We start from the raw sequence: 14,689 nt of genomic DNA on the forward strand, positions 1-14,689 counted from the left end.
TTGAGAACAATAACGCCCGATTTGAGGGTGTAGGGCGCGATTTCGGATTCAACCACAGTGTTTTGAATGGTGGGTTCGTTATTATTCGTTATTATTCATGAAAAACGCAACAACAAAACGGACATTTTGGCATAATTTGTGTGTGTTATGTTTTGTTCAAGGCCTTAAAGAGTACTCGATACTGACGCGCGTGTTTTCCGTGTGTGCACACGTGTGTGTAATAGGCAGGACTTACAGCGCGGTCTCTTGTTTTGTCGCGCTTGAATGGTTGAGCGTGATCATACAACGCTAGTCAACTGGTGACAGAAAATACGGATACGGATTTTTTTGCGGTGCTGCGGTGGGCAAGTGATGAAACCGGTGTTGCGACTGAACACCGTGTAACACCGACTATCGTGCCAAGCCTAATGCATGTATATATTTAAGAAATATTTGCAAGTATATTCTGTATATATATATTTTTTATTTATTAATAAAATTAATGTCGTAGTTAACTCGCAATTAATCGCGCATTTTTATCTATTCTAAATGTCCCTTGTTTCTTTTTGTCCCATTATTATTATTTTTTTTTTTTTCTCATTTTAATGCTCTTATCAACATGGAAAAGTGGATCGGCTTGCTTTGTGCAAATGTTTTTTTTATTGAAAACAACATCGGCATATACTGTAGTGTTCAGTTTCACACTAACATTCACACTTGGAGCAAATAATCGCATCAGCTGTGTGTGTTCTTGGCCATCAAGTGGTGTTTCAGACTGGACGCGCTGTGATGATCGCTCAGTTCACAACCACAAAACACACAGATCACTTTGGTCTTGTCAATGGAACTTGGAAAGTAAACTTTCCATTCAGAATCTTATTGGCATCCATTTCGGCGTCTCGCGCTCGCCAATCCACTCAAAACGTAACGTTAGCCTACTACTCTTTGGCTGGCTCGCAAGCCCAAACAAGTGTGTGTGGGGTGCCTGTTTTGTTTCGGGTCTAGCTAGATCCGGTGTGGTGTTGTAGTTTTTCTAACATTACTAGTTGTTGCAACAGCATGTGAAAAAACAAAGTTTGCTAGGCCAAAAAGAACGTTAATCTGTCAATTAAAAAAAATTGACACTGTTAAAAAGGGTTTGTGTTAAAGGGGGGGGTGAAACTCTGTTTCAGTCAATCTCATGTTAATCTTGAGTACCTATAGAGTAGTATTGCATCCTTCATATCTCCAAAAAGTCTTTAGTTTTATTATATTTATAAAAGAAAGATGGGCTGTACCGAGTCTTTCCGGAAAAAAAACGAGCGGCTGGAGGCGTGCCGTGTGGGCGGAGCTAAAGCTGTGCTTACGCGCCGATAGCTAACAACACAGACATTAGAAGCAGTTTTACTCACCGCCTGCGGTTTCAACACACGACCGTGAACCTTTATCGTTGGGACTGGTCCGTCCTTAAGCATTAGACGATCTGCAAATCCGGCGTCGAACTGCGCCTTGTTTATAAAACAATCATCGTCGAAATGCAGGGAACAAACAAGAACACTTGCACAACTCCGTTGATGCTCTGGAAAAACAAACTCCATCCACTGGTCCCTTAACGCTGGGTTCTTTGAGAATCTGTGCAGGGTTGTCTTGCCCTGGCAACCAAAAACCCACTTCTTTGGTGACATTGACTTCCCTAAAGCCAAGCACAGCGCTTTGATGGGCGTACTGCTTTCGCTCTCTCGCTCTGGTCAACGGGTGCGCGCGCAAAATTATTTTATATATATAGATAGATAGATAGAAAGAAAGAAAGAAAGAAAGAAAGAAAGAAAGAAAGAAAGAAAGAAAGAAAGAAAGAAAGAAAGAAAGAAAGAAAGAAAGAAAGAAAGAAAGAAAGAAAGAAAGAAAGAAAGAAAATAATTATACACAGTACACACACATATATTATGTGTAAACAAACTTATTTTGGATGCGATTAATCGTTGCCCAGCACTTATATATATATGTAAAAATGTGCTTCTTGCATGTCCAGTGTGAAACAGGCGGTAGAATTCTCTTCTCTTTTTGGATAGACCGTGAGCTGTTAGTGTCTTCTCTTGCATATATACTCAATCCATCAATTCTTTTGTCTCCAGTACAAGCAGTATGTCCTACCCGTTGTCCAGCACCCCAGCGCCCAGCAGCGCTGCTTCAGGAGGGGGCAAAATGAAGCGGGAAAGAGCGATCAGACCTTCATCCAAACGGCCTGACGATGAGGTCAGATGTTCTGCTGGTTATATGCTTTGTTATACCAATGTTTTTGGAATGGTTTGATGTAGACTGTTTTACTTTCAGCTTGCTGAGGACCCAGACCTGCCGCCTGCTTCTCTTCCCAGCAATTTCACTTTGCCCACATTTAATTTCTCCTCTCCTCCCCCTTCCTCCTCGTTCACCTCCGGCACAACACCACTTGCAACCGTCTCTGAGGAACCGCCAGCAAATAAGGTATTACTTTACCTCTGACCCCTTTTCTCTGACAGTAAACTGAAAGGTGCTCATTGCTGTTATGTTGGACAAATATTGTGGACAAGTATCTGTATCTCTTTTTTTAACTTATTTATCAGGAGCCAGTGGCACCATCCACACCACCATCTGTCCCATTCACATTCTCTTCACCTATCGTAAAGGCCACAGCAGCCAGTCCTCCAACTTTCTCTCCATCAGTAGGTTTCCTTTATTCATTTACACTGTTTCATGCAAAAACAAGCATCTGTAATGATAATTAGGGATGCACAGATACCATTTTTCAGTTCCAATGCCAAAAATTCTGAGTATCGGCCGATACCAATCTGATATCAGCAACAACAAAAAATGTATCAATGTAAAATTTCTATACGTCTGTGTGTTGAACTTATAATTACTCTTTTGTGTGTTAAACCTCATTATAAAGAAAAACAACAAATGAAAAAATTCTGATCATAATCTGACAAAATACTATTATAAACTAGATTAGTGGAAAATTCTGCAGCAAAAGTTACTCTAGAAAAATAGATTTGTTTTAAATTAAACATTTAGTGAGAATTTTTAAAAGTGAATAAGTGTAGCACTAAATCTGTTAATGTTACACATTTCTCTTTGTATTGTTGTAAAATACTTAAATGAAAAACTTTAAATATATTTATATAGAATATATACTATAAAATTACACGTTTTCATGCAAAACAAGCATCTGTAGTGATGATGATGATGATGATGATGATGATGATGATTCTTCCCTGCAGGCTGGATTCACCTTCAGCGCACCTACTTTGAAAACAGGCCCTTCTTACTCCAATGGGAAAATTGTTCCAACAGTAGCACCAGGTAAGGCTTGTTTTGCAAAGCAGATGTGCTTTCATTTGAAGTCCGGTTTTGGTGGTGTTGATGTTTCTTCCCTGCATGTTTCGCAGTCAAATCAGTGGCCAGTGAGGAAAAAGAGTTTGAAGGACCCTTCAAACCTGCAAAAGTCTTAAAACAGGGCAGTGTATTGGATATACTTAAGGGACCTGGTATGATATGCTTTTAAGTAAAGGTTTTTAATGGCGTGTTGCTATTTGAGTGTATTTAATTACCCTTTTCTCTTTTCCAGGGTTTGCATCCCCCTCTCAGAACTCTGCTGATAAACCTTCACTGTCTGCTTCATTATCATCTGCTACTTTTTCCGGTTTCGGTGACAAGTTTAGGCCACCTGCAGGTTCATGGAGCTGTGACTCTTGCCTATTGCAAAACAAGTCCTCGGACAAAAAGTGTGTTGCTTGTTTCGCAGCACAACCCAACACAGACTCTGCCTCTAAATCGGACAGTAAACCCGCAGAAGCTTCTGCAAGCATTAGTTCTCTCTTTGCTCCTCCAGCTGGTAGCTGGGATTGTGACACATGTTTGGTCAGAAACAAACCGGAAGTAATTAAATGTGTAGCTTGTGAGACGGCCAAACCGGGGACTGGAGTGAAATCCAGACTGACTCTACCGGCTCTTTCTGAGACCTCATCCACTCTCTCTACGACCACAACGACTGCCGCTTCATCTACAGCAACTGGACTGTTAGGATTTGGGGACAAGTTTAAGAAGCCAGAGGGGGCTTGGGATTGTGACGTGTGCCTGGTTCAGAACAAGGCACAGGATGTCAAATGCGTATCCTGTTTGAGCTCTAAACCAGGTAAAGTTTTACTGAGATTTAGGCTATGTTTACACGAGGCTGGTTATTTTCATAAACGGACATTTCACCCTCTCCGTTTTCAGAAAAGTGTTCGTTTACACAAACCCGTGTATATGCCGTCAAGAGCATGCCAAACCTGTAGGTGGCAGTGTAATGAGAAGCTCAAGCCCACGTTAGCCAATCAGAATCCCGAAAATATAGGTCGCACCTTTGACGCAGTGCAAGTTCTGTCGCATACTGTGACGTCGACTGCCTAAAACTCAGTTTTTCTCAGTTTACATGCAAACTTGCAAACAGAGTTTTACAAAATCTCCACTCTGGCCGGAGTTTTTAGAAAGAATAGGTTGCAGAGGCGAATTCTCCGTTTGCGTGTAAACGAGGGGCACAACCGAAGGGAACAGTCTCCGTTTTTCAAAATAACCATGTATGTGTAATAGGGCTGTCAAAATTGCTCAAAAATGACGTTCGAATATTCCCTCTAAAAAACACACGAATATTCGAACATCTGGTTACGCATTTTGTCAATGACGCTACGTCAAGTGCATGAAACTGCTGTATCTAACCTACCTTATTCATGCAATATCTATTCAGTCAGTACAGTAGCATACACTTTAGTAATGTTTCTGTTTAACGTTAACGCCTTCTTCCTGTGACCTGTCCCCACTCGCAAAGCAGACAGCCGCGCCTCTGCTACCGCGGGCGTTTTTCCACATTCGAATATTAATTTTCACATTCGAAATTCTGCTTTTTAAAACTATTAGAATATATATTAGAATTTAGAATATTCGTTGACAGCCCTAATGTGTAAACGGGGCCTTAAAACATTTTAATACCCCCAAAAATTTGATGGACAGCCCCTTTAACGCCTATGAAATCTGGTAGAAAAGAGTTTCTCTTAAAATTTGGTCTGAAAAATAGGGTTGGGAATCAAATAGATTCCAATTCTGGAATTGAATACATGAGGTCAGGAATCGGATACTAAAAATGTATTCCTCTTATCGATTCCTTTGTGAGCATTTCAATATAACTTTAAACCATTCACGCGTGAGACAACTCGCGTGTGTAACAGTATATTGGATCCATGCGGCTCTTAAAGTGACAGCAGCCTAATATTCCTGCTGCCGTCTCTATAATAATAACACTAATCAAGCAGAGAAAATTCACTCGTTCTTGACTGAATAACTTTTGTAACTATATTTGTAATGTATATTTTATTTATAAAATGCGGTGTTATTTTACATTTGATTACCGTTTCTGTTCCTGAATACCTGAAACAGTTTATTTCAGTCGGATCTTTGTTCAGTTGTATCTAATTTTTTTTGTTCTTTAATTACTGAGTGTTTACTTGTCTTTAATTAGGCTAGTTGTTTTTCTATGGTGTTTTTAAACCACAGGCAAGCGTTCCTTGTGTAAGTGCTCTTTAGCCTGTTGATTTTTGTTCATGATATTCAGCTACAGTTAAATCTTTTGTTATAAGACTAAATGTGAATGATATCTTTTTTTTTCTTTTCTTGTTGGAATCGAAATTAGGAATTGGTAAAATTCAAGCGATACCCAACCCTACTGAAAAGCCATCTACAGCAACTGGACTGTTAGGATTTGGGGACAAGTTTAAGAAGCCAGAGGGGGCTTGGGATTGTGACGTGTGCCTGGTTCAGAACAAGGCACAGGATGTCAAATGCGTATCCTGTCTGACTTCTAAACCAGGTAAAGTTTTACTAAGATTTAAAACATTTTAATGAAGATGGACAGCCCTTTTAACGCCTATGAAATCTGGTAGAAAAGAGTTTCTATTTAAAGAGTCTGAGTTCTTTTTGGTCTGAAATATAGGGTTGGAAATCGAAAATAGATTCCAATTCTGGACTCGAATACATGAGGTCAAGAATCGGATACTTGTTATAAAATATTTAGATTCCTCTTATCGATTCCTTTGTGAGCATTTCAATGTAACTTTAAACCATTCAAGCGTGAGACAACTCGCGTGTGTAACAGTATATTGGATCCGTGCGGCTCTTAAAGTGACAGCAGCCTAATATTCCTGCTGCCGTCTCTATAATAACTCTAATCAAGCACAGAAAATTCACTCGTTCTTGACTGAATAACTTTTGTAACTATATTTGTAATGTATGTTTTATTTATAAAATGCAGTGTTATTTTATATTTGATTAGTTTCTGTTCTTAAATACCTGCAAATCTTAAAACAATTGATCTTAGTTTATCTTAGAAATGTATCTTTAGTTAGGCTAATTGACCGTTCGCAAAGACCCGCCCCCTTTAGTTACTGTTGCTATGTCCGACAAGCCACGCCGCTCTCACGCCCCACCATGTTCTCACGCAGTGAAAAAATACATTGCGGAGCAAAGAGGACACTGACAATGCGCTGACAGACAGCACAGAGCAGGTTACTTTTCATATGAAACAGTCTCAACATTCAAATTTGGTCATTTTGTAAAGAAATTTAAACAATAAATACCGTTTTGTGGCTCTTTAATGTGTCTGACAGATCGCTGTTGTAGAGCCTCGGTTAAAGCTTGTGAACCAATCATCTCTCCCTTCTAGTTAATTTATAGCATCAAATAAACATGAATGAACACAAGGAATTCGTTAAGTTATTTTAACCGCGGAAAGACATCAGTCCACTTCGTTTTTCAAGTTCAAATCCTCCAAAGTTAATCTGCTAACTCTCCTGACTGCTTTGTCGGACAAGAATGGCGGGTTATGATTGGTCAGATCGCCTGTCAATCAAACTCCCTGCGAAGGGTCAGTTGTTTTTCTATGGTGTTTTTAAACCACAGGCAAATGTTCATTGTGTAAGTGTTCTTTAGCCTGTTGATTTTTGTTCATGATATTCAGCTACAATTAAATGTTTTGCTATAAGACTAAATGTGAATATCCAAGTTTTTTTCTTATTTTTTTTCTTATTGGAATCGAAATTAGGAATCGTTAAAATTCAAACGATACCCAACCCTACTGAAAAGCCTAGCTTTCAATATCCGCCTAATCAAACTGATATTTGCGTCACTGATGTCTTACTCTTCTTGGTGTTTTACAGGAGCTGTAGCCGCTGTGGTCTCGACTCCAGTCTCTGCACCTGCAACATCTGCTGCGTCTTTGTTGGGATTCGGGGACAAGTTCAAGAAACCTGAGGGGAGCTGGGAGTGTGAGGTGTGCTGTATTCAAAATAAGGCAGTGGACCAGCAGTGTGTGGCCTGCCAGTCAGCAAAACCCGGAGCTAAAATAGAGTCCAAAGGTAAAGTGCCTTGCAATCATATTTCCAGGAGTCAGATTTTGCGACGCTACCGTTTTGTAGAAGCAGACTAATGACCAGAAATCTTGCTGTTTTTCAGGTTTTAGTTCATCTTTTGGCGTTCAGTCCAACAGTACAGACTCAAGTTCATCTGGTTTTAAGTTTGGTACCGGCTCTACGGACTCGACCTCGGCTGGATTAAAGTTCGGAGGCTCTTTCTCAGATTCTTCCAGCGCGGGAGGATTTAAATTTGGAATCGGGACTTCCGACTCGACCTCAAAATCAGAGGGCTTCAAATTTGGAGGCTCGTTCTCGGATGCAGGTTCTGGTGGGGTCAAACTTGGAAGTGCCTCGTCAGAATCCACAGTGACAAAAGAGAGTTTAACAAGGGCCTTTAACTTTAGTGGATCCATGAATGATGACATAATCGAAGAAAAAACTAAACCTCAGGATTCTAGTGGGGGATTTAAATTTGGTGGCGGAAGTGGAATCACTTTCAGCTCTCAAGCGTCTGGCTCTGAAAACTCTGCATTTTTATTTGGAGCTAAACCCAATGAGAAAGAAAGCTCAAATTCATCCTTTAGTTTCTCTGCGCCCCAGTCCAAGGCTGAGAAAGAAAATGCTCCTGCTTTCTCAGAAACCGCTTCAACCACAACGGCGACGACAACAACAGCAGCAGCGAACGCCATCCCTGTTTTTGGCAAGTCTTTAGTAGCTGAATCTTCTGCCTCGAAGTTTGTGGAACAAGCAACGAAAGAGCAAACGCTGGTGACGCCTACCTTCACCTTTGGAAAACCAGAAGAGAAAAAGGACACCTCTGCACCCTCAAGTGCGTTCTTGTTCGGTGCTTCCAAGGAAGCGGAGAAACCAACGGCAAACTTGGGCTTCTCTTTCAGCGAGCCAGACCCTCCAAAAGATTTCCCCAAGCCGACGCTTACGTTTGGGAAAACTGCAGAGTCAACAGAACCCCCAAAGCCGTCATTTGGTTTTGGACAGAGTATAACAGGTGAGTGAAACGTGTGGTCTTTTGATGCTCTCTTAAAGCTATAGAGCGCTTCAGTGATGACGTATTTTTGTAGTGAATTCGCATCACCCTGGTTCTCTTGACAAAAACCCAATGGGAATTTTCCATTTGGTTTATTGCAGAAAATAAGTTCTGTGACTAACAAAATGTTTGTGTTCACTTAAACTTGGGATGCACCGATATGCAAATTTTGGCCGATACCAATAACCGATAATTCTTTATATTTGAAAGCCGATAACCGATATATTGGCAGATAAATCTATATCCAAATTTTTATATAATTTTTGAGAGCCTGATTACAAAAACAAGTGTCTCACCATTAAAAGCCACGTCCCAAACACACAATTATAATGTTCTCATTATAATTTCATGATATCCTTTTCAAAGTGATTCTAGTCATATTTCAAGCAATTCAAAACCATCTTGTTGAACTCCAGAATTATCTCAGCTGAAGGAAATAATCCATTATTAATCGGCTTTAATATATCGGCCAAGTTTTATCATGCCGATTACATTAAAAAATGAACATATCGGTGACAGATATATCGTGCATCCCTAAAAAAAACATTAAGTGCTAAAATGCTTCTCTTCTCTGGGTTTTGGCCTACAAAAATATATCATCCCTGCAGCACACTATACCATATTCTTGTAGTACCACAATTTGACTCTCCAACTATGTGCTTTCCAGACACATCTGCTCCAACGCCCAATTTTGGCTTCATGGCCAACTCCTCGAGCACCCCAGCTTCCTCCAGCTCCACCCCCAGCCTTTTCATCACTCCCACTACCTCTTCCCTGGCTCCCACCCCTGCTCCCTCAAGCACCTTTGTATTCGGCCAGAGTTCCTCCTCTGAACTTACCATGACAAAGACTTTCGTGTTCGGACAGCAGGACAGCCAGACGCCGGCACCTGCGGCTCCTTCTGCTGCACCTGCACCAGCACAACCTTTCCAATTTGGCTCGGGCTCAAACTCATCTGGCCCTTCTTTCAATTTTGGTGCTGTTGCGTCCTCCACCCCAGCCTCTGCCGGTTAGTTTCCCTCCAACAATCCCATAGTGTGCTTCTTAGGGCTGTCGTGAGAACCGCAATATTGTAATACCGTGATACTGATAAGCCGACCGCAAAGGAATGCAAGCAACCGTGATATTTGCACGTTTTCTTTTTTCATAAGGCTACGCCCTTCTTGGTTTGCTTTTCGTGAAGGTGTATTGATTGTTAAATAAGTTACAAATGCTAATAAGACTGTTTATCATGGTGATTTGCACTCAACAAGCCTAAACCGGTTGGTTTGCCTCCAAAAATCCCACATTGTGCTTCTTAAGCCTGTTTTATGCTTCTGCGTCGAACTGCCGCCGTAGCTACGTCGTAGGCTGTGTGTAGCGCGCGTACCCTACGGCGTACCCTGACGTGCACCTCTCCAAAAATGTAACAACGCGTCAATTCTACGCGGACACAAGCGCTGTGATTGGTCTGCCAGAACCCCTCCCTCGGGGTTTCACACGCTCCCTAGGTACGCGTCAACGCGGACAACGACACAGAAGTATAAATTAAAACCAACACGTTGCCTACGGCGTATAGGCTCCGGCGTATGTCCGACGCAGAAGTATAATGAGGCCTTTAGGGCTGCCGCCTTAACCGCAATATTGTAATACCGCGACACTGACAAGCCAACAACCGTGATATTTGCCTGTTTTTTTCTTTTCTTCATAAGGCTACGCCTTTGTTTTGCACTTCGTGAAGGTGTATTGAATGTTAAATGAATTACAAATGATAATAAGACTGTTTAGCAGGGTGATTTGCACAGAGGCTCTGTAGATTTGCACTTAACAAGCCTAAACAGACAGTGAATAAGATCGACTGAGCGCGTGCGATTACCTGCGTCGGTCTTTGAGGTCAAGTCATGTATTCGTGAAAAGGTTGCCGTGTCCAAAGAAAGCGAAATCTTTGTTGTGAAAATATAAGCAGAAAACCTCTCGTCAAGTCGGATTCGATGATCGGAACTAACTGTTATACATATGTGACCCTGGACCCACAAAACCAGTCACAAGGGTACGTTTTCTGAAATTAAGATGATACATCATCTGAAAGCTGAATAAATAAGCTTTCCATTGATGTTAGGATAGAACAGTATTTGGCAGAGATACAACTATTTGAAAATCTGGAATTTGAGGGTGCAAAAAAATTGAAACATTGAGAAAATCGCCTTTAAAGTTTTTCATTTGTTCGTGATTTTGCTGCATTCACTCATATATATATTTTTTAATATTATATATGTATATATTTTTACGGTAGGAAATTTACAAAATATCTTCATGGAACATGATCTTTACTTAATTATCCTAATGATTTTTGGCGTTAAAGAAAAATCGGTAATTTTGACCCATACAATGTGTTGTTGGCTATTGCCACAAATATACCCGTGCGACTTGTGACTGGTTTTGTGATCCAGGGTCACATATAACAATAGCCTAACGAGCTTAGGTTTCAAGTTTATGTTGTGTTATGTGGACCCTTATTCTGACATTGTTTACTTCACTTCCTTTACTTTCAACGTTTAGTTTTGGTTTTGTTGGTTACTTATGTCCTCGTTTTCATGCCTGCTGACCACAGCGGAACACTTATAGAACTAAAAAAAGAAATGGCGATAATGCTGCATATCACGACTCAAAATTACCGCAAGGGAAATTAGCCGCGTTTCCATCACCCTTCAAACTGCGCGAATTGAAAATACGCCCAATGGAAACGCATCAATTTCATCAATTTCGCAAAAATTACAGGAATAATGGATTCTACACCTCAAAGAAATGCCACAATCAAGACCTCGAAGCAGAAATGAGGGAGAAACACCCAGAAACACCTCATATGTGCCGCTCACAAGTATAATAAGGGTCGTTCCTTACCATTAATGCTTGGATAACACGCATACGTCTCCTTCGATTAATAATAATGGCCAGTGCAGTGGCTGGGATATACTTAAACCTACCAACATCCGTCGCCATGATTTTTGGAATGACTTTTCACGAGAGTAAAACAATGACGTTTTAGTCGCATAACATCGGTTAATGGAAACAATTCGCACAATTTTGCGCAAATCTGTAATGGAAACGTGCCTATTCTTTCACTGCGACAGCCCTAGTGCTTCTGCTCTTTGGTCGTCATCGTGTATAAATGTGCCTAACATCTAATTTCTATTGCAGCTCCAGCTCCGTCTGCCAACCCTGCCCCGTTTGTCTTTAGCTCTGCCGCTCCTTCATCCGGCTTTGGCACTGGACAGGCCCCAATCTTCGGACAAAACGCGTCTCAACCCAGTGCTCCTGCGTTCGGGTCATCGGCACCTTCGTTCTCGGCCAGCGCTCCCCCAGCGTCTGCGTTTGGAGCCAAGTCCAACACTGCCCCTGTATTCGGTCAGCAAACCAATCCTACACCTACGTTTGGATCGACTGCTGCCTCCACGGGCCAAGGTCAGAGAAACATGTTAACATCAGCATCTCATTTCATTCTAAACCAGTGTGTCTAACTTTTGAGAGTAACTTGACCATGTAAGTACCACCAAATGTCAGCCTTTGATAACGTTCACATTTGTTGCATGGGTTGAAGAAAGCATCATCGGAAATTAGGTGTTAGAAACAGTTCAAATTAGGGGCTTTTGCACCAGAGGAACCTTTTCAAAGTTCCTAAAACTATTGGTGGAAGTTCCCGGTTTTGGGCGTGTTCGCACCGCAGGAACTAGGAACGATTTTAGTTTTAGGAACTCTTTTTAGGAACTAATTGAGCTCCTACTTCAGAGTCAGTCTAAACCAGCACTATAGACCTTACGCGCCAGAGAAACAAGTGTGCATGTTGTCTTTAGATTATTGTCTTTGAACTTCCGTTTTTGCGGTCGCTTTGTATATCTCCATGGCATCGCTGTCAAAGAGTAATTCGCTTTTGAAGTGGATTTACTTATTGCAGAGTTTACGAAAGTGATCATGAGTGATAAACGGTAATGTTTAAAGCAGATGTCTTAACAAATGTCAGTAGACCAGGAAGATTTTAAAACAAACCATTAATTCATAAATGCGTAAGATCGCTGTGAAAATACAGACCAGAAGACAAAAGACAACGAGCGCAGCGCTGAAAAGGGGCGGGGCTACAGGAACTATGACGTAAGTGTTCGCTGATTGGCCGAACGCACACGAAACACCAGCACCCGGCGTAAAAAAAAAAGCTGTGTAAACACAGATTAAAGCCTATATATTTACTCCAGAAACTAACTCTACGAACATGGAAAACAGTGATAGATGAGCCTCTAAACCTTTACGCTGAGGAGAAAATCCAACGCAACTTTGAGGGGACCAAGAGAAACATGATTATGTATTTCTGCTCAGTTAGCTACACTGGACATCAACCACATGGCATACGCTAATACCTTTTCATATACTGTCTACTTTCTATGTATGACAGTTCTATCTAATAACGTGTTAGACAGATCGCAAACTAATGATCGCGAGCACTTTGAGCTCAGGAGTTTTCAGCGCTGTCAAAATAAAAGTCCCAACAAGAAGCACGGCTCACGTCACTTCAGAGCTCCTAATGGCGCTGCGAATGCAACCAGGAAAATGTTCCTAAGGGAACCATTAGTTTTCCGGGGGAACCACCCTGGTGGCGAGTTCTTGCAACTACCCGGTGCGAAAGCCCCTATTTTTTTGATGACATAATCAAAAAAGAAGTCATGCCATCTAGTAACGCCTGCCTGTAACCTAGTTATTTGTATGCATCTCTCTAACGGTTACTCCATGTGTCATGTTTGAAGGAGGGTTCCAGTTTGGCAGCACTGGTGGGTTTGGAGCATCGGGGAGCAACAGTAGTGTGTTTGCCTTCGGGGGGGCAGCAGCAGCTCCAGCCACTCCTGCTGCCAGTCCAGCGATGCCTGCGCTAAACCCCACCGGCGGAGGCTTCGGCTTCAGCCAGACCCCGGCTTTCAACATCGGGTAAGAAGAAAAAAAATGGTCCTCTAACACTGTTATATCATATTGCATTTCATATTATGTGAAGGCTACAACTAATTATAATTTATTTTTTATCAGTCCTATTGATTCTTTTGGCCCGACAGTGGAAACACGGCTAAATAGTCAGTCTCTTATATAAAGTATAAATAAATAGTCAAATTAGTCAGTTCTTTCTTTGGTTAGCTTACCAGTAAATATCTGTAACTTATGCTTTAATCTTTCAAACCCACAGGTTTGTTGAAAAATGTGTTTTATTCTAGATTTATATCTAGAATGTTTGATAAACCATATATTTAATACTCTGATTTATTCGTTTAATGACTTTTTTCCAAAGGTCAATCTATTGATTCTCTCCTTTCTTTTCTTTTCTTCTTTTTTTTGGGGGGATTATTCGATTAATGTATTGGTTTCTCTCTCCCTCCCCGATAAATGTATCAATTAGTAGATTATTCCTTTGCTTAACTTACCAATAAATAACCAATAAAAGTATTATAATAAGATATAAAATATTTATTCAAATCTTTTTCCTCCGCATAGTCTTTTAATCTTTTAATGTATTCGCAGGTTTGTTGTGACTATAGTGTATATATAAAAAATTATATTAAAATATAGAATGTTTTACATAAATGTTCTGCCCTTTGTCTCAAACGCCTTGCTTGAGTATGCAGTCAGATAACGCCTCCCAAAGACAACAGACACAGGGATTGTTTCCAAGGTTTACTGCTGCCCAAGGAATAACGTAAAACTGTAAAAATACAGAATCCTAAATGTACATAGTCAATTACATGTTTGCATAAGCACAACAAAGGCTTTTACATTGCATATAGTGGTTAGCATCAACTATAACAGAAACAGATTGTGTATTCACGAAACAAAGAAAACTAAATTTACATCTGGGATATAAGATATAACAATTAAATATGCATAGGAATTATAATGTAGCAACATCTACATACCGAAAGTGCCTTCAAAACAACTTAAATAAAGGAGCAATAGTAGATTTAGATGTAGATGCAATAATATATGACCGGATGCTCCTCTTTACTGCTGGGCTCACATGTGTGATGTCATCATATAAGGACTTTAAAGGGATACTCCACTTTTTTTGGAAATAGGCTCATTTTACAACTCCCCCAGAGTTAAACTGTTGAGTTTTACCATTTTCGAATCCATGCAGCCCATCTCCGGGTCTGGCGGTACCACTTTTAGCATAGCTTAGCATAGATCATTGAATCGGACAGGACCATTAGCATCTCTCTCAAAAAAAATGACCAAAGAGTTTCGATATTTTTCCTATTTA

General features: G+C 40.7%; 1 protein-coding gene across 5 annotated transcripts in view; it reads left to right on the forward strand.

Moving 5' to 3' along the window:
• The window catches only part of nup153 (nucleoporin 153), a 34,757-nt gene that overhangs the window by 17,842 nt on the left and 2,226 nt on the right, over nt 1-14,689 (forward strand). For 2 of the 5 annotated variants that reach the window (XM_084423374.1, XM_084423375.1), the window contains exons 11-22: nt 2,091-2,211; nt 2,290-2,439; nt 2,559-2,657; nt 3,216-3,297; nt 3,384-3,482; nt 3,563-4,129; nt 5,660-5,836; nt 7,182-7,379; nt 7,477-8,382; nt 9,089-9,430; nt 11,599-11,862; nt 13,194-13,371. In XM_084423374.1, coding sequence (XP_084279500.1) covers nt 2,091-2,211; nt 2,290-2,439; nt 2,559-2,657; nt 3,216-3,297; nt 3,384-3,482; nt 3,563-4,129; nt 5,660-5,836; nt 7,182-7,379; nt 7,477-8,382; nt 9,089-9,430; nt 11,599-11,862; nt 13,194-13,371 — 3,183 coding nt within the window. The remainder of the gene's footprint in view (nt 1-2,090; nt 2,212-2,289; nt 2,440-2,558; nt 2,658-3,215; nt 3,298-3,383; nt 3,483-3,562; nt 4,130-5,659; nt 5,837-7,181; nt 7,380-7,476; nt 8,383-9,088; nt 9,431-11,598; nt 11,863-13,193; nt 13,372-14,689) is intronic. The other 3 variants (XM_084423377.1, XM_084423378.1, XM_084423376.1) reach the window with 2 other exon arrangements.

Source organism: Rutilus rutilus (genome assembly GCF_951802725.1).
Source record: "Rutilus rutilus genome assembly, chromosome: 11".
Lineage (NCBI taxonomy): Eukaryota > Metazoa > Chordata > Actinopteri > Cypriniformes > Leuciscidae > Rutilus > Rutilus rutilus.